The following is a 27,488-nucleotide window of genomic DNA, read 5'->3' on the forward strand; positions in this document are numbered from 1 at the left end:
AGCCCTCAATCCCATCACTGCAGTTGATGGTTTTAATCACCGGAGGGCCTCGCTCAGAACATGTCTGCTTGTTTATGATGTGAACACAATTCTTACAAGCTCTAAGCAAACTAGAGCTAGATATTCAAGTAGCTAGAGACATGCACACTGTAAGCGTAAGACACTGGAACAGACAGAAGAGAAAAGAAAGAAAATAACTATAAAACGCAGACAGAAAGTGACAGATGAATGTATTACCTACTGTAAAGTTATTTTTAAGTTACAACCTTAGTTAAAACAAGATTTCATCCTCTCTAGGTATTCAGCATAAGGAATTCTTCCAAGGGAGTTTTAAAAGACATTTATATATTTACTTAAAATGCAGGTATTGTAAACAACGTAAGATAGTTTATTTCTGTTGTTTTTCTCTTAAAGTAGTGTCCCAAAAATGGGGGTTAGGGGGAACATAATACTAACTTCACATATTTCTTTTATAACGAACATAATTTATACCAAAGGTTTAAACATCTAATTTTCAATGAGACTATTAACATTTCAGATCTTCTAAATGTTATGTTCCCCAAACTTTAAGTGACTTTATTCACAAAGTTAGTTTTTCAGCCTGGACAGCATAATACATAAACACATTAGAACAAAAGAAGTATGTTATCAGCGACACCAAAAATAAAATAATACTGATTAAGAAATACTTCTGAAGAAGAGCCCATCCCCTGATTCTTTTAAATTTAAGATATAATCCAAAACATCACAGCCCTGAAATGTAAAGTATCAGCATGTTCCTCGTATAGAACTCCTTTAGAACATGAGACCATCTTCCCGCTGTGCACCTACCTAACAGAGCGGCAAAGATAGGGAAGCGGTTTGGGTTCAGGTCCAGCTGCTTGGCCACTTCATGCATCAGGTACTGGCTTGTGGTGAGACTTTTCCCGTTCCGGCTCAGTTTGAGGGCATGGGCACTGAAATAGTAGGGGATGTTACACAGTGCATAATCAGAGTCGTACGCAACCAAGCCATGGAAGCCATTTTCTCTGCAGAAACCAATCACTTCTTGATGATGGTCCTCGATGCTCTGTGCAACCTGTGCAAGTGAGAAGAACACATGGTCAGAGGCTGGCACCACGGCAGCATATGCTCAGTTTGCACATGTCTATATAAAATCCGTAAATTCCAGATGCGGAAAATACCCGGGAGAGACAAACAGTCAAAGATGCCATGATAAAATGTGCAGCACATTGCTCATATGGGAAAACATCTCCTGGTCAGTGACATATGATCCCATCCAGATTGCAAATTAATTTTTGATTTCTTGTCAAGTTCAAAGATCACTGTGCTTAAAAATACACAATGCCAAAAAAAAAAAAAAAAAATCACCCAAAACCCAGTATTTTGAAGGAAAGAGGGAAAAGAAAAAAAGAGAACAGGAAAATAAAGAAGTGTGAAGTAAGGAGACAGAGAGAAGCCATCCACCTTCAGTGAAAAAAACCAAAATAATGTCTTCAAAGTAGATCAAATGTGTCAAATAGGTAAAATAATCAGAGGAATAAAACAAAATAAAAGCCAAGTATATCCATCTTCCAGTTATTACACACAGGAGGCATTCAGCATACGGGGATAATAATAGGGAAGAATACATTTACCCCCAAATAATTGTCACATGCTTTTGCTGTACAGAGGACGAGGCCTGGTGATAAGCACCAGGCTCAAGACCACCATGGAGACTAGGTCTCAATTCACTGCCTTTTTAGTGATGAAAACTACAGCCAAAGCCTCTTTACTTCCACTGGCTCTCCCACTGCAAAAGGTCACCCCACCTATCTCGAGTGTCTGTGACACACTAGAAAGCAATGCCAATGGAAAAGTAAAAGGCCCCCAGAAACTCTCTATTCCTAAACACATACCAAAGGCATTTGTAAAACATTTTCCTAAAATACATAAAGTCAAAGACAAGTGATTCCTCTCCTGCCATTTCCCAAATTCATGCACCCAATTACAATCTGCTGGGTTATTTGTTTGTTTCTACAGTGGATAAGGTATTTTAGAAAACATAATTTTAAACTATATCAGGTGATTCACCTACCTATGAAAAATTAAGTCTCCACAGAGCCCTAAAGGTGAAAATCATGTGCCCTTAAATGTGAATTTCTAGAACTACACTGTCCACTGTGTGGCTACATTGAATTAAAATTAAATTATATTAAAAATTAAGGCTGAGTATTCAATGGTCACCTACTAGATAACACTGTGTGCGGAGTTACTCTCCTTTCTCACTGATTCTCATAAAAGTGGTCACCAAATTTTGTTGGGAAGTTAATTATAATGAAATCTCATTTTGAGGCAAAGCAAACCTTTTAAATATGCATATTTAAAGGAAAAATAATTTTCTGCATTCTCTATATAAATATTTTGACGGAAATATTTTAGTTTACAAGAAAAAATAAACAAGAAATTAGTCAACTAATGTTCTATTTCTTAGGAGAATGTTGGTTTATGCCTTAATCTATAAACACTGTACATTCACTAAAATACAAAAGTTTTAAAAAAAAAATTCTAAAATTAGGCTGGCTTTGTCTTCTCACATTCTTGAAAGGATAACCTCCAAGTCCAAGCTCTCTACCTCAAATCACTCACCATGTAGAACTTTATATTACAGCAATGTATTAAAGCATTTAAAAATAACCAACAATTCCTGGCTGTTTTGCCGACATCTTTAACAGTAAGCCTGCATAGTTTCCTAAGAGGCCCTGAAATAAAAGAGTGTGAGCTACCATCCCCTCACTCCCCACCTCTCCATGAAGTTCTAGAAAAGACAGCATGGCCACTTGCTCCACAGACCAGACATCCTGTAGAGATGAGGCAGAATTAAATGTATGAGGTGAGTACTATACTCAGTATTTGTATTTTGTGACAGAGTTTACTAATCCATTCTTCCAGGAAATTGAGGCTGAGAGCAGCTCAGAGCCTGGCCCTGCCCACCTCTAGGAGAGCAGTCGAGATGACGTGGCTTGTCGTGGCTTGTCGGCCCTGAGCACCCACTCACTGCCAGTCTCTGGGCAGTGTGCCTCACGGTGCTATTATACCATGTTATCCTCACAACGACCTGGAGGTAAGAAAAGGGGCCAGCCAGTGTGGATTGCAGGGCAAGTGCCAGGTGGTAGGCCCAGAGGTGAGTGCGGTGTGTGTGTGTGTGTGTGTGTGCAGCCCCACCCTGCTCACCCAGGCGGAAGCTGTAGGTGATGGAGCAGAGCAGGCAGTGATCGGTCCAATCTGGCAGGGTTTCAAGGAAGGCTGTTGGGCTATAAAACAATAGGCAATGTATTTCCAGAGTTGTAAAATGGTCATGCTCTCTGACCCAGTAATCTTACTCCAGGAAATAGAGCCTAAGAAACCAACGCATACGGTAAAAATCGTTGGGAACATAAAAAGGGTCAGGGTAGGCTCCTGTGGGGGGAAAACAAATTAAGATCAAGGAGTCGAGTAAATAAAGCAGCTACACTATTGTGAAAAAACTTGGGGAAAGCTTATAACAAAATATTAAACAAAACCATTTCAGAAGACAATATCCTGTACATACAGCCAGCCATGTAAAACTGTCTGTGGAAAGACTGGAAGGGAAAGGGCAAAAACCACCACAGCTGTGTCCGGGTGGTGCAATTATGTCTATAAAAGACTTTTTTAAAAGGAAAACATTGAATAAAAAGGTGAAGCAACCTCACTAGTATAAACCATGCCCACTCTAGCCATCTCTGTGCCACTGCACTGGGGACACACGCTCCTTTCACATGCCCTGTGTTGCCAGATGACAAAGTGGGAAGCCTACTCATCTGCGTATCAAGTGTTTAGTTTTGTGCCTGGCACATGGTAAGCACAGAAATGAAAACCACTGGGGGTTCCATTTGGGGGCCCCCAATCTTTAAACTACCTATAAAACTGAATAAGACATCCTCTGTCCAGTAGAAGCCAACACCCAATAGAGATTTCCAGAGAATTTTTATGTGGAGAGTGCAATGGATAGCACTCCACAATCACCTCCTTCAACTGCCCCAAACACACTTCCTTGTTCATTCAGAACATGTGATTTCAGATTGGCATTAAAAAGTAAAGTTGATAGGGTAGGTAGATAGAAAGAAGTGAGCAGAAAGAGAAATTTAGCCCCGGTTAGAAAGCTGCTTGCTGCAGCTCCTACTTGGGTCAAGACCCTGGCAGCTGCCCAACAGGACTCCAGGTTTTCACATATCCCAAAGTGATGTGTTTACACATGCCCCTAAATCAAAGAAATGCATTGCTAAATGCCAGAAGACTAGGCACCTCAGGGAAAGGAGAGATAAAGGAAGGGAGAGGGGGAGGCAATTCTACCCATAGAAATAAAAGCCTTCATGCAATGTAAGGAGAGCCTGCTTCCCTCTCTTGGGTCAGCCTGCTCCACGTCTAGTCTAGGCGTGTACTCTCTTCTACTAATAAACTTCTGCTGTTCATGCTGCACAAATTTCTATCTCGACTGAATTCATTCATTCAAGAAGACGAAGAGCCGAGGTTTTCGACATCGTTTTCCTGGTAACAAAGTGATTAAAAATACCTTAAATCCTCCCCTAAACCAACATTAAACAAATAGTTGCCTGCTAGAATTAAACTCCTAAAACAAAAGTAAAGTAACTACACCCATAAGCACAGACCTAAATTAAAGCAAAGTTTGGCAATCTGTGGCCTTGCTCATCTTTCCTATCTCAGGCACCCGGAGAGACAGTGACAGGGAGAAGAACCTAAATGCCTGGGTTCTGGTTCTGGCTTGATGCCCAACATGCCCAGCTAAGATGTAAAATTAGTGGATCTTTCAGGTTCCTTCAACTTCTAAAACTCTAATATTCTCCCCCAGTGTTAGAACTCATAATGCCTTTGCATGAGGAAAGGCAACATGGCATTAAAAAATCACAATGTAAGAGAAATGCGATCCTTCCCAATGGGCCAATGAACAACGGGAGTGGGGTGCAACAATGTCAGGGAAAAACAGAAAACCACAAAAACCCTGAATGAAAGAGTAAGAGCTAACATTTGGGGTAGTGGACACAACATGATTCTATGTATTTGTCCAAACTCAGTAGACTGTACATCTCATACAGAAGATGAACTTGAACATATGATTTTTAAAAAAACCTGCCAGGATGTCAGGGGTGCCAGGACAGAAAACAGACTGACAAACGTATGCAACTATATTTTAAATTGTCTGAAATAACGCCACCGAGCAGGGTGGGGGAAGCTCCGCGAGGTAACACTGGAAAACAATGTTTTGAGTGGAAGCTGTGAGACCTGAGGATAGAGACGGCACACTGACAATGAACTCTCCTCGGTAATCTGTCTGCCAGGGTTATGGGTGAACAATGCTGAAAGCATTCAGTGCTTAAGGATGGAATGAATGGATGGAGGACGAGCTGGTGTCTACCCCTCAGAGCACAGGGTTAGAAATGTGCAGAGGGAGGAGGCCTGTGGTGCTGGTCAGCCACGGAGACGCCCATAAGAACTGGCGCACAGGTGACACACGAACACAAAGATGGGCACAGAAATCATTAGAGGTAAATGTGTATGTGTGGGTTAGTCTACATGTGCACATGTCCCGGCTGTCAGCTGAAGACCTAGAAGCAGGGACACCTGAACCCAGATCTGGTTTCTAAATACCATTCTCCACTAAAAAGGACCAGAGCCCTTGAGGAAAATGGATGATGCCAAGACAAGGAAATCCAACGTGAGCCCAGAGTATCTACCTTGTGGTGCCAGAAAGGAAGACAGTGCTCATAAACGAAGGATAGGGTGTGTCAGAGGGACACAGGAGCCCACCTGCAAGATACCCAATGGCCAAAGCTGGAACAATTTGTGCAACAAAATAAATAACAAGTACTGAGTTATAACCCAAAGAACAAAATGAATACATGAACCCATATTGATATAAATGATGAAATAAGTAAAAGGGGAAGAAGACACAAATCTTCCTCTTTAAAGAATTCAAATAATAATGTAAAATTCCTCAACTCCCCTTGAATGTGGGCTGGACTGAATGATGGCTTCCAAGAACCAAACCAGCAAAAGAGACAACAGTCATATCACAGACCACCTTCACCAAGTGACCAGGGTCACGGTCAACAGAGTCCTGTTGACGTCATGCAACAGGTACAGTGTGATGAGATGGGCAATGCACCTGTGGGGCATTCTCCCCAAATCACAAGGAAACATCTGACAGCCCAAATCAGAAGCCAGCCTACAACATACCTGATCAGACCTCCAAAGTGTCAAGGTCACCAGAGAGAATCAGAGTCTAAGCTGTTCCAGACCATAGCTGACAATGGACACCTTTAGGTGAAAAGGGCAGCAGGGATTGGGTCCTGGAGCCGAAAAGGACACGGGTAGAAAATGGATGAAATCTGAATGAATTATATAATGCAGTTAATGGTACTGCGGATAGTTTATAAATTCTAATGCTAATTTCTCAGTTTTGATATAGAATATTAACATGCAGGGAAGCTGAGTGAGAGATATTCAGGAATTCTCTGAACCATCTTTGCAACTTTTCTGTAAACCTAAAATTATTCCGAAGAAGTTTACTTTAAAAAGAAAAACGTCAATTGGCTACAAGACACCAGCTGAAAGACTGTTTTCAGCTACTTCATCAGGGCAATGTCTCCAAGAGCCTATTATAGAAAACACAACTCTCCACCAGACAATCCAACTGAGGGAAGTAGAAGGCCTCCCACAGACAGGACTGGTTAACTACAAACCTGTGAGTGAGGGAGGGAGCGAGTGAATGAGGTCCAACAACCAAGAAGAGTCAAAAGCCTGAGAAAGAGCTGGGTGCAGAGGACTGGATGGGGCGAAAAGAAGACTCGATGCACAGTTTGGGTGGGGATAAGAAAAAGGTCTGCGTTGAGTCAAAATAGAACTTGAGAGGCAGTTATTTAACTAAAAATAAAAATTAAATGCAGAGGTGAAGCTTCGGTAAGCAGGGTCTGACAGGGAATCAGCTGTTCTTTTGCCTTCAAGCGTGTCTTTTCTTCTGGTCTGAAGGCCTTTCACTCCTGTTTCCCATCTCATGTCTAATCTACAGACTCACCTGTGTTCTGTTTCTCCCGTTCCCTGGCCTTCCAGTTCCTAGCTTGAACTGGGCACAATACAATGAAATTGGTTTGTCTAATCTTAATTCTAATTTTAGAAGAGGGTAATACTATTAAATACAATGTTGGGAATATTATTTCAATTTGAACTCTTAAAAAGTATAAAGGAAGCTAAAAAATTAAGGCCTGAGACTTATCTACCTACAGGTGTTAACAGAAGGGGGTAAAGCTTCCCACCCACAGAGTGAGCCAAACTTGGAATCACACGTTGCCTCTTTATGGAAACTCCAGGCTGGTAACCAGAGACCACCCGCCACCTTAGACAAGAGGCCATGATTTATTTTTGCTGTGGCTGTCATCGCACCATATCAAAATGCAGCTTCAGGTCAAGGAAGTGAAATCCTAGCGCTCCCGCATCCAGAGAATGGAGTCCTGCTCTCGCCACAGTGGGAGCTATGACCACACAGGGAAGCAGCGAACACCTTGCCTCCGCTCTCCACCCATCCATCCAAGAAATATGGTGGATGTAGCCAGCACTGAAGCGCTTTAGTAGCTGGCAAAATTTTTGGTCCCAATGAAAAATTTTGTACTTAGCTGGTGGTAATTTTATGTTACTACATATCTGCCACAGAATCCTAGGTAAATCTTTTTATCTCAATAGTTTTAAGCTTCATCATTAAAAAAGCAGATACACCAAAACTTTTGTTTTTACAAGCAATAATGACTAAAAAATCCCCAAGCTTACTTTGCGAGTATAGTTATTTATTAATGCTGAAAGCCGCTATGCGGACAGTCCCATAAGAACGAAAAGGGAACACAGTTACCTACTCCTAATCTCCAGTGAAGAAGCACTTATACAGTGAAGTTTTTGTCTCTGGCAACAAGTGGGTGAATTCCACTGCCTACTTTAATACTTTCTGTATTTCTATTTCTTCATCCGCAAAAATAATAATACTCCCCTACCTCATATGGTAGCTGTGACACTTAAATGAGTTACTACATGTAAACAACTCAAAATAATTCATACATACGAAGCTTTTGATAAATGTCAGCTACCATTTACTTTTAAGTGAGCTGTATGAAAAACGATCTGCTTCTTCATACTCTTCATACAGGATCTGAAACACTATTGTCATAAACAGATTTTCTGACAGAAAGAAAAAAATGCTATATGTGGTTTTTCATTAGAATAATTTTACACCCACTAAAGGAATAATGTGACGTATCAGCCAGCTATTAAATTTAAAAGATAAGTCAGCCTGAACGTAAGAGAATACGAGTTGACTTAAATTCTTTTAAGAAAAAAACCCCACAGGCTTTCACCTTTATCCAGCTGAACTGTAATCACTGGATATTAGGTCGGTAATACTTAAGCTATATTTACTCCCTATTCAAGTCCAGCAGAAGAATGAGACCGTAAAAATCAACTCTAATTTGGTGGAAGTTTTTATTGTTGCTTACTTAAAAAGGGTAATTTAAATGTTATAACCTATATTAGCTATGACTGTAAAGAAAAATCTCTTCTCAGGAAATCTGAAATCATAGCTGAATAATCTTCCTATATTATGTATCTAAGAGAATTGGTTGCAGTGATCTAAAAAAGAAAAAATAATTTCTTTTAAAATAAGGGAGGGCATGGGAAAAGATCCTCAGCTTCATTAATCATAAGGGAAATGTAAATCAAACCACAATGAGATACTATTTCACACCTATTAAGATAGCTACTATAAGAAAAAAAAAAACCCTACCCCAAAAAACAAAAATAAGCAAGGATGTGGAGAAATGGGAACCCTCACACATTGCCGGTGGGAATGTAAAATAGTGCAGCTGCTATGGAAAAACATTAAACACAGAATTACTATATGACCCAGCAATTCCATTTCTGAATATATATCCAAAAGAACTAAAAGCAGGAACTCGAACAGATATTTGCACCCCCATTTCCATAGTAGTATTATTCACAATAGCCAAAAGGTGGAAGCAACCCAAGTGTCTATCGACGGATGAATGGGTAAGTAAAATGTGGTGTATACGTTAAACAGATTATCCAGCCTTGAAAAGGACACATGCTACCATATGAATGAACCTTGAAGATATTATGCTAAGTGAAATAAGCCAGACACAAAAGGACAAATACTGTGTGATTCTACTTATATGAGGGACCTGGAGTCATCAAATTCATAGAGACAGAAAGAAGAATGGTGGGTGCCAGAGTCTGGGGAGGAGGAATGGAGGATGTGTTTAATGGGCACAGAGTTTCAATTTGGGGAGATGAGTAAGTTCTGGAGAGGGATGGTGGTGATGGTTGCACAGCAGTGTACATGTACTTAATTTCCACTGAACTGTACACTTAACAACGCTTAAAATGGTAAAATTTTTGTTACGCATAGTTTACTACAATTAAAAAAATGTGTAATAATGAAAAGAGACGTCTAGTCTCTCCATTTTCTTGGGAATCCTAGGCGCTTGGCTCCATGATGTAACATCCAACTTGTCCGAAGATAGAAGTTTTATTTTTCCTTTGGATAATGACATTGGCATGTATGTAATGGATTGTATCTGCCAGGCTATATAAAAGGATGAGATTTCTTTTTTCTTTGCAATCTCTTTAGCAGATTGCCTGTAATGTGATTGCAGTCTGGTTCAATACTTACTCAATAATGAAACTGTTTTCTTTCTCTGCTAAAAAAAATAAATAAGACAGTGACTGTCATAAAAGAAATGCAAAATCAACTTTATAAACTTGAAAAATAAAAATATATAAAATGATAAAGAGAAGGAAACACCAACATTGTTTGTATTCAGTGTCTATTTAGCCAACTACATCAATTTTCTAATAACTCAGCTAACCTCTAAAAATATCATTCTTGTGAAAAATCTAATTTCAAAATACATCAAAATTTAAGTTTCAGAATTTAGGAAATCTCAGATTTATGCAATTTATTTCAAGATGGTGACACTAGCAAACTCGTTATTGAAATATTTTATGGCTCCCATAGGTGCAAGCGATTGAAAAACCATGGTGCCTGTGCTCACCCAAGCAGTACAGTAAGGCCCCCCCAAGTCTGGACTGGTGAGCACTCCTGCGCCTGAAACGAACTGCAGGGTACGGAAAGTCAACCAGCCAGCAACACACCCTCCAGTACATTTTCCTGCAATCACCAGCAAAATACCTATAGCATGGTAGGTTCAGTCTTTCTAAAGAAGTCAATTTATTCCAGAAACAAGTGGGAAATGCCAAGTGCCTAGGGCACAAAAGGATCAAATTTCTAGATCACAGATCCTTAACTATTGTGCAGATTTACCATCTCCTTTGCAGATAATTCAGTGTGTCAAGTTCAACTCGATACCAGCCCTAAGATGCCTAGAAACAATGTTCAATAGAACCAGGTACAACAAGGGAGAAAAGATGGCCAAATTCAGCCACTTCCCCTAAGCAGTTACCCCTTTTATGTCTTCCACACAGCTCCTACTTAAGAAGCATAGAGGGTTTATTTAAAGATAAAGTCTCTGCACCAGATGGCCAAGCTGAGACTACTTATGTGTGGAATTGACTGGACCGGATTTGAACACTTGAACTTTCTACCATCTTTCTGCCACAATACTGCCTTGCACAAGGGGAATGAATAGCTGGTGAGCCTAGAACTGATTTATGCATCCATTTATCACATACATTTTAAAGACCTACTACACACCAGGTAATGTTCTAAGAGCTAGATAATAGGCAAGGTCAGAGGACTTACTTTCTACAGAAAACATACATATAATTAAAAATAAAATAAATGCCAGCTATATAGAGACATTTGGAGAATTTTAGAATACTTTTTATCTGAACTGATTCATTTATTTGTATTTGGAGAATTTTAGAATACTTTCTATCTGAACTGATTCATTCAATTGTTGTATTTAGAAAAATTTGTCTATAGATCTAATTTTTCAAATGCTAAAGTTATCTCCTCTTCAGGGTGAAGGGTGGGCAAATAATTTCGTTATAAAATAAGTAAGTCCTGGGGATGTAATATACAGCACGGTGACTATAGTTAAACATACTTACTGTATATTTGAAAGTTGCTAAGAGAACTCCGAAAGAAAAAAATTTTTGCAACTATGTGAGGTGATGGATGTTAACACTTTGTAAGCGGGCATTTTCCCGCCAAATCGCGTCGTAACGCGGGGCTTTTTTGACATTTTCTCGCCAAAATTAGACTTTCGGTAAAATATTCATATCTTTCGATCTATTTGATATTTTTCTATGAAACTTTCAGTGTTTTAGTTTAAAAAGAGGTCTCTATTTATTTACTTTGCAAAATTTTTGCCGGTTCCAACTAGAGGCGATATGATGAGTTTACTCGTTTCCCGCAAAAAATGGGTTAACTAAGCTTACCGTAGTAATCATTTTACAATATACACAAAATTGACTCATTACGTTGTACACCTATAATGGAATGTTATATGTCAATTATATATCAATTTACAATTTTTTTTTAAATAAAGTACCTCCTCTTCATATTACATGGTATTTGGCATTTATTCCTATGGTTGATTACTGGAATGTGTAGTATATGCTAATTTGTTTCTTTCCATTGTATAAATTCCCATTGTACAAAACAAAATGAAGAGCAACGTGGGTTTAGAAACATATTAGAAATGGGGTGTGCATGTATTTTAATGTAGAAAACTAAGCTGTATTTTTTTACTTGTCTTCCTGGTATACTTAGACATCTCTACTTCAAACATTTACATGGCTCTACTAAGGGCCCGAAGCCCAGAATTCTTTGATGTGTTCACACCAGGATTACCTAGCCTCAGCACTACTGGTATTTGGGGGACGGCTAATTCTTTGCTGTAGGGCTGTCCTGTGCATTGCAGGACATTTACCAGCATCCTGGGCCTCTCTGCCTGTGGTCACAGAATGTCCCCAGTTATGGACATTAAAAATGTCTCTAGACATTGCCAAAACCACTCCCCAGTGAGGACCACTCACTAGTCTTCAATGATTAAATAGGTTGTCCCATGGCATCAAATAGTGTTCCAACACTGACAAGGGGAAATAACATAAATGAGTCCCCGCCCCCACCAGACTAAGCTCCTTGAAGGGGGTGGGTTCTTTCCTGTTACAGTCGCTCCTCATGCCTGGCCAATAACAGGCCTTCAGTGTTTGCTAAAGGGAGAATGAATCATCACAGGGAACCATTCAGAAAAGACAGCATAAGAAATTTAAGATAAAAAAACTAAATCTTACATAATGGCCATTGATTCAGGTTTTAAAAGAAAATCATTTGTCTGGCTATTTATACAGAACAAACATTTCATTTGAAAGCTGAGTGCCTACATTAAACATACAGGAAATACAAGAGGAGTATATTAGTCCCTGGCCTCAAGCAGCTTGTAGTTAGTGGGGGAGATACATGTACAGGTAGCTGTAAGAAAGCAGACTGCAGGAACCACCACTGCAAATAGATGACACTGCATGTGTGTCCCTGGTCCACCTTTGGGAACATCAGAAGAGACTCCACGAAGGAAGCTGGCATTGAGATGAAGTATGAGTAAAATTTCTGACAAGCAAAAGTGGGGTAGACAAGAGGGAGCAACGAAAGCAGAAGCTAGAAAGTCGGACATTTCTTGGGGAAAATGAGCAGTTTGGTCGGGAGCATTTAAAAAGTACAGCAGAGGGACTGTGAAACAAAGGAAGGTGGAATGGGTTCAGGTTGCAGTGGGGTCTAACTGAATAAGGAGTTTGGATTAATGGTTTTGTTCAAGTGTTGACAGGAGAGTGACCCATCTGAGATGAGGTCTACTGATGAGACACTGGGTGTGGGGGCCAGGTCAGACCCAGAGGCAATTCTGACTACTCCCCACAGTAAACCATGGTTTAATGAACTGGTATTTACCCTTAGTATATGTCTTACAGTCTACCTTTTTGTTCCATTTTATTCTTTATCATTTTTTCTAAATGCTAGTAAACACCCAATAATCTGGTTTCAGAACCCACCAATGGGTTTGCAAAGCACTTGTTACCCCTTTTGTTACACCTTTTGAGTTCATAGGTTGGAGGCACTGGAAATGACGAGGAGAGTACGTGGGAGATTGTTGGGCTAGAATTGACATGACACATTGTGGAGTGGCAGGACAGGGTAACGAAATGCCAAGGGTGGCTCTGGGGTGGCAGCTCGCGAGCTTACCCTGAAGCAGGTGACCACAATGTTCAAACCAGTAAGGACAACAGTGAGATCGGAAGACAGTGGGAGAAAGGATGGTGGGCTGGAAAAGGATGAGCAGCAGGGCAGGCTGCAGAGGACACATGGAGTTTTAAGTCTGAAAGGTGGTGTCACTTTTTCTACTGATTATAAGGTCCAAACTCTGGGGTAACTAACGTGAAAATACACTAGTCAGTCAGGTTGAGGAAGGTGAGGCCCGATTAGGGATGAGAATGGTCAGTTTGTGTGTTGACCAGGTCAAGGAAATGATCTCTCAGCAGGTAAAATCAGCTGCTCAAGTCTTTGAAGACAGTAAAAGTGTGCCCTGGAAATTGTCAGATGTTGAATGGACATGTAGATAGATTATTAGAAGGAAGAGTGTATAATGGAGAAGGTCCAGAGAAGTGTGGCATTTATGGCAAGTCCTATTTCAGTAAACCCAGGAAATGGAAACACTTTGATAATCAAAAGAATGCAATAAGGCAGATAGGAAGAGAAAGAGTGGACTTTGTTAAGTCTAACTTTAAACTTAAAAAAAAGGGGCTAGGGAGATTTAGGCATCAGTGCTGAATTCACAAATTGGTGATTCAAGAGCTAAATCTAGCCTGAAGTCTGTTTTGCTTGGCCTAAACAGTATTTTTCAAATGAGATAATTTCAAATAAAAATCTGGATTTCTGGCTTTCTTAAAAAATCTGAAGATCTGGCAATGTCAGCTCTACAGTCCTGTAAGACTTTTAAAATGTACACACTCTTGGACCTACCAAGTTTGTGTACATACCATTTATAGAGGTTGGATAAATTATGAAACACTATGCAGGCATTAAAATGAATTAGAACTATAAGTACAGACGTGGAAATATTGTTTTACATACTTAAAAAAGCAAGTTGCTGAATAATGTATTGTGTGATCACATTAATCTTAAAAATTAAAACTACACTGTAATAACATAATGTATAATGTACAGTATATGTAGACAGTTGCTGTGGAAAATGGTATGGTGATTCCTTGAGAAATTAAATATAGAATTACCAAATGATTCAGCAATTCCATTTCTGGGTATACACCCAAAAGAACTGAATGCAGGCACTTGAACAGATTTTTGTACACCCATGTTCATAGCAGCATTATTCACTATTCACAATAGCCCAAAGGGGAAGCAATCCAAGCATCCATGGAAGGATGGATGGATAAACCAAATGTGGTCTATCCATCAATTAAGTATTATTAAGCCTTAAAAAGGAGGGGAATTCTGACACAATGATACAACATGGATAAACCTTGAAGACATTAGGCTAAGAGAAATAAGCCGGTCATAAAACTGGTACACTGGAAGAAAATATTTTAAAACAAGTATTTTAAATGGATGACTGGTTAGAGTTATTCCCTGGTCAATGTACTTTTACCTAAGTCTACATATACTTCTACAAGAGCATGACTTGTAATGGGAAAAAAAATAGAATAAGGTATATTGCTAGTTTTCAGTGTCTCCGGGATAGAAACTGTGTCACTCCCATTCTAACTGGAAAAAGCAATAGAGGCGTTTTGCTATCAGATCTGACCCGAAAGTGAACTGCATGTAGGCACACCCCAAAGCATTCTTACACAATGAAACTGAACTTTGCCTTCAGCCAGGCAACTTCCCTTTTGAAGAGGTTACTGGTTACTTGTCCGCAGGTGTCACTTAATCAGCAAGCCTGTTTTTCCCATATTAAATGGGATAAAATGTGGATGGCTAAATGAGACCGACAGCCCTGCGAGAGAAAGGACCTAACAAGGGCCTGGCACCTTACAGGTTAGTCCCCCTCCCCCACCACGTACAAGGAAAGAGATCATCATCTCAAAATCTCAGGCCACAGCCGAATATCACATTCTTCTCCTGACTTAAAACACGAGCACTGCTTTGTGTAAGGTCTAAGTAAGTATGCCGCCAGAACACTGATTCCGGACAAGATCTAAAGAACTTCATCATAAACCCGCTCACTGACACTACAAGTCTTGTGATATGAACATTTTTAGGAAAGCTCCAGGGATTCAATGCCACTAAGATTTTTAAATAAACATCAGTCCCTCACTAGTGTCAAAGGTTATGATGATTCAAGGCATACAAAAGGAAATGCTCAGTAACCAGCAGAAGCCAAGTTCAGGCCAGGCAGTTTAGGGACCTGAACAAAATTAGCTGATTACATAGGCGAACTTCTAATGGCTAAAGAAACATAATTATTACTGTACAAAAAAATGACAATTATTACTCTATCAAAGACATACTCTTCTAAGTCAAAAAAAATTTCTCTAAGCAAAGCTGACTGGAAATTAAACCTCTCTGAAAGTTTACAGAAACCTCAAGTCCAATTTGTATAAGAGAAAGGCCTCATATGCCCAACATTACATAGTGAGGTATTTCTGTCAGTTTTTATTTAACTTTTTCTTCAAAGAAAAAAAGTACTGATTATCGCGCAGTAAAATGAACTTTTACTTACTTTATAGCTTTTATTTACTGTATAGTTCTATGATTTTAAAATACGCTACCTTCATCATCATCAAGATACAGAACAGTTCCATCACCCCAAAAAGTTCCCTCCTGCTGCCCTGCCCCTTTGTAGTCACACTCCCTTGCCCTTCCCCTCTGGCAACCAATGATCTGCCCCCATCGCTATAAGCTTATCCCCATGAGAACAGTATCATAACTAGAATCATACCTTTTGAGCCTGGCTTCTTTTACTCAATATAAAACCTTAAAGATTCATCCAAGTTGTTGAATGTATCAATAGTTCCTCCCTTTCTATTGCTAAGAAGTACTGCATAGTACAGATGTACCACAGTTTAACTATTCACCTATTAAACGTTATTTTGGTTGTTTCAAGTTTGGGCTATTATGAACAAAACTACTATGAACATTCATGTATGATTTTTGTGTGAATAAAAATTTCACTAGGTAAATATCCAGGAGTAGGACTGCTGGATCATATGGGAAATGTATGTTCAACTCTGTAAGAAACCACTGAGCTCTTCTCCAGGGTGGCGGTGCCCTCTTACATTCCCACCCGCCATGCCAGATGATTCCCGCTGCACAGCGTTCTTGTTGGCACTTGATATTGTCAGTGTTGTTTATTTCAGCCATTCTAACAGGTATGTAGTGATATGTCATCACAGTTTTAATTTCCTTAACCATTTTAATGGGCATTTTTAAAAAACAGTACACACTGTTTTACTCCCGCAGAGAATGCTGAACATAAAATTCTTCTGACTCAAAATCAACCTTATAAACACTGTACCATCCTCAGGGGCTACTGAAGTACACAGGGTTGTTTTCCTTTTTCTAAGTAGCCCCAGAATGATGTCTGCTTTTTATAGCTTTTGTATCTTCTATCTCCTCCCTTGTGAAGTGTCACTTCTTGCTATTAATGGTGCTCCTGCCTCTGGCAGACTTTCCTCTGCACCCTTTTCTCAAGCTGAGTTTAGAAACAGATAACTAAACTTATCAGAATTACATCTAAAAAGGAGAGGGCAGTCTGTGAAGGAGAGAACTTGATTCTTCGGTGAGGAAAGAGAAGCATCTTTTTTTGGGTCACTGTACTAAAACTTCTGACTTACCCTTTGCTGAGAAACTTCTAGTAGCTAAATTTCTTAGGCATTTTCCAAAAAGGTGAAGTTGCCAGGGAAGTGACCATCAGGTAATAGAATCATTATTACATTAATCTGCAATTAACACTATACTATGATTCTGTATCAGTTTACCTAAAGCAAAATAATAACAGACAAAATTATTTCGTGTCCAGAAACCTTAGTGGAAGCAATGATCTTAAATCTAGTCTCCAAACACTTATTCACACATTGGTCAAAATTCTGAGCGCCTAGTAGGTAAGCGAGACATTCACAGGGGTGCAAAGATAAATATAAAGAAAGTGTGCTGTTAAAAAAAATTTCACCAGCATGCCCTCATTAAAAAAAAAAAAGAATTCAGCAGTTGTTTCAAAAGATAGTGACTGTACAGACAGATTCTAATCCTAATACTGACAGTGTTCCTTTGAAAGTCACTTCACTAGAAAGCTCATCCTGTCTTTCTAGTAGCAGTTTCCATCTCTGAACAAGATAAAACTGTTCACACTCATAACATTTTCTGGAGGTGGTTCACCTCTGGGAATGGCACTGCTTTACTTCTCAGAGAGCCCAGGTTCCAGGGCAGAAAATGCCAGCAGCAGCCCCTGGCTCTCACCCGAACTTCCCCAGGGGACATGCTGTGTCTGTGCCATGCTCACAGACCAATCGCTGCTCTTTCAGCAGCCCCGACCCACAGACTTAGAAACCCTGTCACCAATTGCAACAGGATGGGGTGGGACTTCCGCTATCACTTTAGGCTTAACCACCACCATCTCAGTGCAGGCAGTAGGGGCAGTCAGGAAGAGTTTCAATTTCACAAACTTTGGGCTTCAAGCAGAAGCAAAGGAAGGACACACTGGAAGAAAGAGTGGCAAGGGCCAGAAAACCAACACAGGTTCCCCAAAAATTTTAAAGAAAAACAGTGAAAAGGAAGCAATAAAAACTCAAGTCAAGGGTCAGTGATTTGCATGTTATCTCTGCCCTCACTGCTGGTCCTGAAGCTCTCCGTGGCCCAGGTTCAGCAAGGCGTCCTCTGCCAAAGGGACAGCAGAGCAGCCACAGCAGAAGCTCTGATTACCTGGGTGCATGGCCCAAAGTAGTGGAGTCCCCACTGTGCTGAGAGAAGTAAATCCTGGAAACTGATTCACATGCTCTTCTCCCTAACTGGGAACTACTCCTTTCACAGCAGACACACAGATCCCAAGAACTTTAAGACTCGTTCATACAGACTCTAAGTCACAGAACTGACAAAATTCCATCGAGTCAAATGTTACGATTCTTTGAATTCTAACACAAAATCAGACAATGTCTCTAAGACTGTCATCTTACAGGGAACCTGGACACTGCCCCGCGTTCTCAAGGGGGGCCAATTCCGCAGGCCTTATCCAGGTCAATGCCCGGCTGAGACGAGGTGACAGCAGCGGGCAGTTTCCACCCACCCCCACCAACTGGGGACCCCTTCCTGTCGCCATCTAGCCCACCAGCCCCCACGAAAAACCTGTTGCAGTCCAAGCATTGCTTTTCGAACACGGGTATGGGTACCTCATCAAAGCTCAGGGTAGTCACCAGCCCACCTCAAAAAGTGGGGGAGCACTCGGGGGTCTCTGATAGGGGGACGCTTGCTGCACCCTGCGAGCCTGATCTGCACCTACCCGCCGTTTCTGAGGGTCTCGAACAGCCTGGGCGGCGGGGCTCCCGGACACTTGCAGCTGCCCGCCAGGCTCCAGGCCGCGCGTCCATCTTGCGGCCGGGAGGACAGGCAAGAGAGCGGCGCCTGCGGCCCAGAGCCCGGCAACTCTGACCCCGGCCCACCCTGACCCCGCATCCAAGCAACCCTGGCCCACCCCGACCCCAGGTCCAAAAGACCCCAGCCACCCTAACCCCGGGTCCCCACAACCCGCCGACCCCAGCCCCGGCACATTCTGACCCTTGCCTCCCGTGACCCCGGACCTCCGACCACCGGACCTCGCCCCGACCCTACCTCCGGACTCCCAAACCCCGGACCGCCCCGCCCCCGGCCTCCCAGACCCTAGTCGGACCACGGCTCGGGCCCAGACCCTGGTCCGACCATTCCCAGTCCCGACCACGGCCCTCGGGCCCCCAACCAAGCCCCGACCCCGACCCTCGACTCCCTGACCCCGGCCCCCGCCGCGCGCCCGCCGGCCGGCCGCACCTTGACGTGGAAGCGAATGAGCGCCAGGCGGATGCAGTGCGCCATGCAGACGGGCGGCAGGAACCAGACCTTGGGCGGCGGGGTGCCCTTGTTCTGGACATGGCTGACGATCTGCTGCGCCGTCTGGCGCTCGTTGCCCTGCCGCTTGACCCATTCGTGCAGCCGCGCCTTCTCGAGGGCGCCGTTGAAGAAGACGAAGAGCTCGATGTTGCCGCCGAAGCAGGCCTTGGCCAGCGCGGCCAAATAGCCGAGCATGTGGTTCCACTGGCCGCCGCTCACCCAGTCGGTGTAGAAGCCGCCGTACAGGCGGTGCAGGCAGTTGTCGGCGTCCACCAGCAGGCGCAGCGGCGTGTGCGGGGGCCGCTGCCGCCCGCCGCCCACCAGGCTGCCCCGGGCCAGCTTCTGCAGCTCCACCGGAACCACGGCGCTCGGGCAGTGCTTCTCGATGTAGTCTTGGAAGCCCTGCACGCCCATGGCGGCGGCGGCGGCGGCGGGCGCGGGGCGGCGGGGCGGCGGGGCTGGGGCGGCGGGCGTGGCGCGGCCGGGCGGCGGCGGGCTTTAGGGGGGGCCGGGGCGGGCCGCGGGCGCGCTCATGGCCGCTGCGGCCGCCATGTGCTGCCGCCTCCCAGGGCCATGGCGGGGAGGGACCTGCGCCGTGCGCCGCTCCAGGCCCAGGCCAGGCAGAGGCGGCCTCGCGCTGGCGGGCGGGCGGCGGGGCGGGGCGGGGCGGCGCGAGCTGACGTACGCGGCCGGCGGAAGAGGCGGTGCCGCGGCCTGCGGGGCCCGACCTGAGACCCTGGGCCCCGACCCGCTGCCAACCCAGCGGAGAACAGGCCGAAGAGGAGAGGCCGCACCGCCTTGCCCGGGGAGGGGTAGAGGGCGCCCGGGAGGCCTTGGGGCGGCGGCTACGTCACCATCCCCGTGCCCCGGAGCCAGTCAAGCGGCCCTGTCCCCATCCTCACCGGGAAGCCGGTCACCGCAAGGAAGCCCTTTACCGTCCTCGGGTCCGGTCACCTCAAAAGGCCCATCCTGTCCCTGGGGTCCGGTTCTCCCAAGTAGGCTCGTACTGTCCCCGGATCCAGTCACCCCGAGGAGAGACCCGTCTCCGGGAGCTGATCATCCTGAGGAAGCCCTTTCTGGTCCCCGAGGTCCCGTCACCCGGAGGAGGCCTCATCCTGTCCCCGGATCCGGTCACCCCGAGGAGGCCGCTCACCCCCAGGCCGGACTAGTGCCCTGGCTGGGGTGGCTGCGGAGGGAAAGGTGAGCAGGCTGGTCAGGAGCTTCGAAGTCGAGGTGCCCTTGGGAGGGAGGAGCAAGCAGACGCCACTGTCCCAGGTGGAGAAAGGAATCCTATCGCTGTGCTCTGCCTCCGGGTCTAGGTACCGATGTGTAGAAATGATCACCCTCCTCAACCTTAATTGAGATGGTATCTTTAGTTAACTTAGGAAATACTCTCCAGACGTCCAGTTGTTCACAAGGAGTGGGGTCCTAATTTGGGAGAAGTTGAAATGGTGTCAGTTTTACCCCAATACGCTGGGTTTATGGCTCTCCTGGGGAAAATGGGGACCTATGTGGGGGAAAAAGGGGCACTGGAGGTCCCTGTTAGGGGGCACGTTTGCCTACTGGTAGTTCTGACTCTGAAACCATTCAAAGTGGTTTTACTGCCTGAAGGAACCTGAGGCTTCCCTTTATGGTTGTTTTCACACTGGTGACAGATTTCCTGGTCCAGACCATGCAATGACAGATAGATTATAATGTCTGAGTGTACAAGTAACCTTAGTGTCATAATCACCAAAGAGACTTTAAAAACAGGTCTGTTACAGCATGTGAAATGCCTCCTTTCTGTTTCGTTCCCACCATGAAAGCCCATTTTCCCTATCTCCCTTTCTTGGGGCTGTTCAGTGCCTCCTAAGGAAAGAGACTTAAATGCTTGTTGCTCTAGTCATATCATAGTCCTTTCATGACTTATGTCCCAGAGCCCTGCAGTAACTGCTTTTAAAGTGAATTTAATACTGTAAATATATTATGCTTCAATAAAATGTTTATAAAAACAGATTAGTGTCTTGCAGAATGAAGCATTTAGAAACTCCAAACTCTTTTGAGTGTTTGGAAGTGGCATTTTTACTGTACCTCCAGCCCTCCCATTTTCTTTTTCTGGGGAAACTTCTATAGAGGAGCAGGTTCAGACAGCAGGTGCAGAGCAGATGGAACCTACGCTGGTGTAGGCTATACAAGAAGCCCCCATACTCTTTGTCTCTGAAAAGGCAAGTTGAGTTTTTTAGTTTCTTATAACGTCACCTCAAATACAGGCCAGCGTGATCCGTACATAAGTAAAATGCTGTTGGTATTTTGATAAGTATGTTAAATTTTTCGAAAACAAGCTATGGCAAGTTAAGCCGCTTACCCATGCACAAAATTAGTGATGAAGCCACGATTATGTGTTTTGTAGAAATACAATTAGCCATTTAAAGCCATATTAAATATTGACATCCCAGAAATATTCGAACTTCCTTCTATAACCCACTGAAGTTTCACAAGATTAAGTGTAGGAGTTTTAATCATTCATTGTATTTTAATTTATAGCATTCATTTCATGTATTTATCTTCACTATATGTACTGTTTATTATTTCTTTTAAATGTGTTTGGTTTTAATGTTTTAAATGCTTTAGTGCCAGTATCTGGGATTCTGGAAATAAATTTATTTTTACTTTAAGACAGTGTAGAGTACTAAGGTCCTGGTGTCAGACTACCAATTCAGTCTCATCCTACGTTTCTGCCCGTGGGAAAATTACTTAACCTTTTTAAACCTTGGTTCTTGTCATCTGTACAATCAGGATAGTGATAGTACTTAATTCCCAGATTAAATGAGATAATTTGTGAGGTTACTATACAACAAATGCTCAGTAAATATTGGCTTTTGTAATTATTACTTTCCAATACTATAATTGTGTAGGCTTGAGGACCTGGACCAGTTATTTTACTTTTTGAAACTTTAAAATTCATTTTTGTAAGTATAAAACATAAAATTCATTTGTGCTTCCTTTCCCTACTTAATTGTGTGTTCACCTTTAAAAAAACTAATTCTTTTATTTTTTGAGCAATATTATTAATGACTAGCAAAATGTTTGGCAGAGAAATACTTTATATAATCTGTATCCTTATAGAATCTGCATCAAATTCAGGTGTTGGTTGAAGTTAAATTTTTAAAATATCAAAGTAAAATAAACATCTGTATTTAAAATTTAATTAAAAATTATAATATCTTCCTGGATTCTCAACATCTGACAATTAATGGTTGGGTTCCAACCACTTTAGATAATTCACTTAGAGCATATGACAAAACTTAATTTTACCAAGAGATTGCCATGCAAGCAAGAAAAAAAATCTGAAAAATAAATAAAAATGCTAAAAGGAACATGGGTCCATGCTTCACAAAAATTACAAAAAGAAATCTCAGAAAAACAGTTATGATTAATAAACAAAGAAAGCCAGCCTGTGGTGTGCAGAAATTACCAATGTGTGGAAAATCAAGAACAGAAATACTTTCAGCTCTTTCACACTTCAACCAATTTGTTTTTGGTCTATTTATCTATAGCCCAAAGTAGGAAAATATGTCTTATTTATGTGATTCTTTCCAAACTAAAGTGCTTCATAATAGAATGGTATCTTTAATTAATACTCTTCTTAATTGAGGCTTCTATCCATCAGCAATAAAAGGTAAGTTTTCATTGTTTCAAGAAAGGTGATAGAGACCTCCGCTCCGACCTATATAATTATTAACATATTGGGGAGAACAGTAGGCTGAGACTAAGCTTGGAATCTGTAACCCTGGAAAAGAGCAAATTAATCCCGGCTTGGGATTTGAAACTATAATGTTTACATAGAGGTAGCCTCTAATTTGTTAGTTGACTATCAACTTAAATTCCCAGGAAAAGCACACAGGTATCTCTGCAGTCCTGAGGATTTTGTTGTTTTGTTTTGGTATCCTGGAATTAGAAAGTGCTTTTTTGTCTTTAGTTATGTGTATTAAAAGTCCTGTTCTCTTCAGAGGTGTGAATTCCGTCTCTTTTTCAAACATATATACAGCTATAGTTTTAAATTGTAAGACAATGGAAAAGTATAAACAAATATCTATAAATTCACATTTCTGTGATTCTTCAAGAATTGAGGAAGCTCCCAAATGTGTGGCTGACAAACATTCTCTATAATCAATTGGTTTCCATCTCAGCTGAAGCGTTGCTGTGTTCCTTGATCACTGTACTTTCCCTTCCCTATCTACAACAGCTGGGGCTCTTTGGTGCCCATTTTATCTTTCGTCTGCAAAGAACTGTCTGTGTCCCCTGTCCACCACTTGTTGGAATGCCCAGAGGCTCTCCCAACTCTTCCTGGGCATGTCATCCTCCTCACATCCATCTTTTTTGACAAGAGACTCAGACTGTAATCAAAGGGATGCTTTGGAAAACAATACTCAGTTGGACACATATTCTGTCTTATTGGAGTAGAAAAACTTTACAGTTATCCCTTAAATACTACCTGGTGGAATTTTCAAAATTCCTTTTTTGTTCTTTTTTTAATACCCTAAATTTTATTTTTAAATATGATATAAATCAAATGAGAAATTTATTTTTTTTAAACCAGAAATTCCCATTCATAAGTCCAAACCATTTTAAGATTTAATCATTTAGACGTAGTTATATTAAGTGGTCTATTACATTTGTGTAAACCATAAAAATGTTTCTGGAAGGAGCAGTTGTCTCACAACAGAAAATGAAAAGCATCCAGGCCTAGTGAGGCTGCGGCACATGAGCCTGACCTCCTCCAGAGAGTCTGGGCCTTCGGACACAGGTGGGAGCACACAGTCACCCTCTGGAAACTGAACTGAGGCTCTAGGAATAGGTCAGAGTTGCCTGCGGAACAAGGAGAATGCAAATGCCTCTGGAAGACCTGGAGGAAGTTCTTTAAATGCAGAGGCCCGTGGGGTGGAATGGTAGCCTGAGCCTGGGAAAGCAGGGAAGTCAAGAAACAGCTCCTCCTCCCCTGCTCACCACTGCCTCCTCTGAATGCAGTCCCAGCTTGGGGGCTGGGGAATCCATCTCCACATCCTTGCAGTCAGGAGAAAGGGTTTCAGCACGATCATGAGACATTGCCTGTTAGACCATCTTATAACAGATACCTCCAGTTTTGATAAACCAGGAAACACTATAATATTTTAAGAAAAATTTCCACTAAAATTGTCGTCCAGGGTGTCAGGCGGGGTCTCAGCTCCCGCTCCCCACATAAGAACACAGGATATGGTGAGGCCAAAAAGGAACACCCACGGAGCCATAGGTAGGGGAGTCATACCACTATAGTCTCACTGGAGGCTGGATTCACACCACGTGCGACCTGCTGTCAGCTTTTTCTGCCAGCCAACCGACCGACTCTCCTCGGCTCCCCTCCCCAACGCAGCCGCGGCAATTATATTAGTGGCCAATGGCTCAAGGGTTACAGCTGATGGCCAACTAGCCACAGCTGACGGCCATCTACTACCCGAGCCAGCACCTTTCCACATGAGGCCGAGAGCCTGGAAACTGCTCTCTGGGGCTCTGTCCCCCACACTCCACCCCTACAGGGTCTTGCCTCACAATCTACGCGACAAGCATCTTCCGCGAGGGGCCTTGTGCCATATTAGCCTATTGGCACCTACGGACGAAAAGAAACAGCAGTCTTAGGAACCAGCAATGGCAAATCCCTTCCATCTGGGAGGATACACGCTAGCTTTTTGTCCTGGGAAAGGAGGGTCGCTGCCACTGGCACCTTTCCCTGTTTGTGGTACCAGACCTTTACGGCAGTGCTTGGGGTCCCTTGCGTAGTTTCAACATGTAACAGAACAGGGGACCCCATAATAGGCCATAGTGAGAGCACATAGGTTCCCCGCAAAATCATCCCAGTATCGGGACCTCCGTATACTACAGTCACTTGCGGTGGCCACTCAGCCACCACCCCTGGCGTCACTTGCAAATCATGAGTCAAAGTGGCCCCCCGCATGGGGCTGTCAGGCCCAACCATCGACTGGGGGCTTTTGACCTGCCAGGGCCAAGTCCATTGCTGTCATTCCCCTGCTTTCAAGCATGTGGGTGCTGGCAGCAAAATGTTTCCATTTCTGCCGTAGCCTGGCTTTAACAGAGTCTCACTGGTGGTAACTTGTAATTGAATGGGAGCAGCCATCCGATGTAGCAGAGCTTCTACTGGTGCAGGCCTTCCCTTCCGTGGTCTCTCATTCAGGACTCAGGATGTCCCATAGACACGAGGCCCAGTCACGCATCGTGGGAGGGTGTTTTGACACCCGGAGACCTTGCTTCAAAAGGCCATTATAACGTTCAATCATGCCAGCTGTTTGTGGGTTATATGGAATATGAAACAACCATTGCACGTCCATCCCTAGAATATACTCCGGAACGGAGGAGACATAAACCTTATAGGTACGAGGGGGAAGCCTTCCTATACCCAGTGGTAAGGAAACAGCTTTCACAGTCACAGTCTCTCCCCCACCCCCCCCATAGCCATCAATGCAGATTGCTGGTCCGGGGAACAGTTCTGGGTTCCCATAAATGAGACTGCAGTCTGCGCCAGTGTCAACTAGGGCCAAAACCCTCTGCACACTAGAAGGGGACCAATGTATGGACAGTTCCACATGGGGCCTCTGGTCCCTGCTCGTCCCCTCTGATCGCATACCTTCGCCCCACCCCTAATCAAGCTGAAAGGAGTCAGCCTCAAGCGACCGCATGAAGTCCTGGAGGGACACGGGTCGCGCTTTCCCAGACTTCTCCTTTAGGCTTCTCCGGAATTGCTGTTCCAGACGCAACTGTTTCCAAAGTTCCAGCAGGAGTGCATTGGGTTGTCGGTCTATTTTTTCCCGATCGAGCCCTGCTGCCACGAGATCACGTCACATCTGTGCGCCTGTTACTCTCTGAGGCCTGCAACCTCATCCCCTTACTTTTGATTTGGGCTTCCAGGTCTCAACTGCTCGGACCTCCTGTCTTAACTTCCTTCGCCTCCGGCTTTCAACATCCCCTAGGGTGGCCATGGCAGTTGTAACTTCATGGATCCGTCGCCCCACATAGGGTGTAGGAATGGCAACCAAGGATCCAAAAGCAATCGCAGGTGCAGTATCCAAAACCAGATCTCTCATGCTGGCAGTAAAAAGCTCGTCATCTGGCCCCAGCATATTAGGGTTGAAAATAGCATGTCTCATACCCATTTCACAGATGATTTGAGTAAGTTCCGTATATGACTGCCATTGACTCACAGTGTCTGGCAGCTCACCAGCCTGTTCCCATACTTTGCATACTGTAGCAGTGAGCCACGCCATTAGAGAATGGTTGCCCTGGTTGTGGGCCAACCTGTGGCAGTTCTGTAACCTTTGTTGCAGGGACGGATGCACTGTCATGAAGGCTAGCTTTTCCATCTCGCCTGGGGAGCAGAGAATGTTGTCTGCTCCCTCATCCCATAAACGTAGTAGCCAAACCGAGACTGGCTCTCCAGGGCGCTGTCAGTACCGCCTCCCCAGCTCCTGCAACTCAGTGGGAGTGTAGGGTGTAGGTCGTGAACTCAGTCACAGCTGGGTTGCCAGCAGCAACGCCCCCGGGGCCCAAAGGTTGCTCACGTTTTACCCTTTGTTTCAAGATTGGCCGGGCTTGGGGGTTGGGAGCTACATTGTCTCCACTCACTTCCTCCGCCTCTGCCTCAGAGTCTCCACTGTGGGGCCCCTCTTCTAACAGGAGGACCCGAGCTTCCAACGCTTCCAACCGGGACACCTGGTCCGGCACCTGGGCCATTTCATTAAGCGTGTCTTCCATGTTGAGACTCAAGGCCGTGAGGAACATCCAGCCCACGTGGCCGGCTGTAGCCTTCTCCTCCTCCGGCAACCGCTCAGCCAGAGCCTGCAGGGCCCTCTCCACACTGGCTGGAGAGCCGTCCATGTCCTCCCACCCCTCCTTGGGGGGCCAACTCCTGAGAACAGTAGCCACCGGACACCACACACTGTGTGGGGGCCACACATCCTCCTGCCCAGAATCAGACTCCATTCCTACCTGGTCGGAATCTTGCTCACCGTGCCAGGTGTCTGAGTGGGTGGAGGCCTCCATGTAAGATGTCCGCAACCCTCGGAGCCTAAGGCTGCAGCAGATTACCAAAATGAAGGCAATGCTGTCCATGGTCAAGAGGGTGGTGTGCCAGCTGGAGGCTTGAGTCTCCCAGGCAGGCTGCGCCTCCCATTCCCTGTGTCGCTTTTTATGGGCCTCCCGAAGCTGAGCTCTCACGCACAAACCACTCCACCATGTTTCGGTAAGTTTTGGCTGGCACTGTACCCTGCTTACAAAACTGAGCTTTTATATGTATACTCTGCTCCAGTACATTCTGGAGAGTTTCGGCCGACACCACATC

General features: G+C 43.8%; 1 protein-coding gene and 1 long non-coding RNA gene across 4 annotated transcripts in view; one reads left to right on the top strand and one right to left on the bottom strand.

Annotated features, from left to right (window-relative positions):
• The window catches only part of LOC109434748 (constitutive coactivator of PPAR-gamma-like protein 1), a 102,524-nt gene extending 82,349 nt beyond the window's left edge, over positions 1-20,175 (bottom strand). Inside the window, exons 1-2 of one of the 3 annotated variants that reach the window (XM_074330234.1) lie at positions 20,026-20,175; positions 832-1,078 (exon numbers count right to left, since the gene is read on the bottom strand). In XM_074330234.1, the coding sequence (XP_074186335.1) occupies positions 832-898 (67 nt within the window). In that variant the 5' untranslated portion in view covers positions 899-1,078; positions 20,026-20,175. Of the gene's footprint in view, positions 1-831; positions 1,079-19,063; positions 19,762-20,025 lie in introns of those variants that run through there. The other 2 variants (XM_019711969.2, XM_019711967.2) reach the window with 2 other exon arrangements.
• Positions 20,176-20,218: 43 nt separating this feature from the next.
• LOC141571099 (uncharacterized) overlaps positions 20,219-27,488 on the top strand; it is a 45,252-nt gene continuing 37,982 nt past the window's right edge. The window contains exon 1 of the long non-coding RNA XR_012495663.1: positions 20,219-20,323. This is a non-coding gene — a long non-coding RNA (uncharacterized LOC141571099). The remainder of the gene's footprint in view (positions 20,324-27,488) is intronic.

Source organism: Rhinolophus sinicus, linkage group LG04, assembly GCF_036562045.2.
Source record: "Rhinolophus sinicus isolate RSC01 linkage group LG04, ASM3656204v1, whole genome shotgun sequence".
Classification (NCBI taxonomy): Eukaryota; Metazoa; Chordata; class Mammalia; order Chiroptera; family Rhinolophidae; genus Rhinolophus; species Rhinolophus sinicus.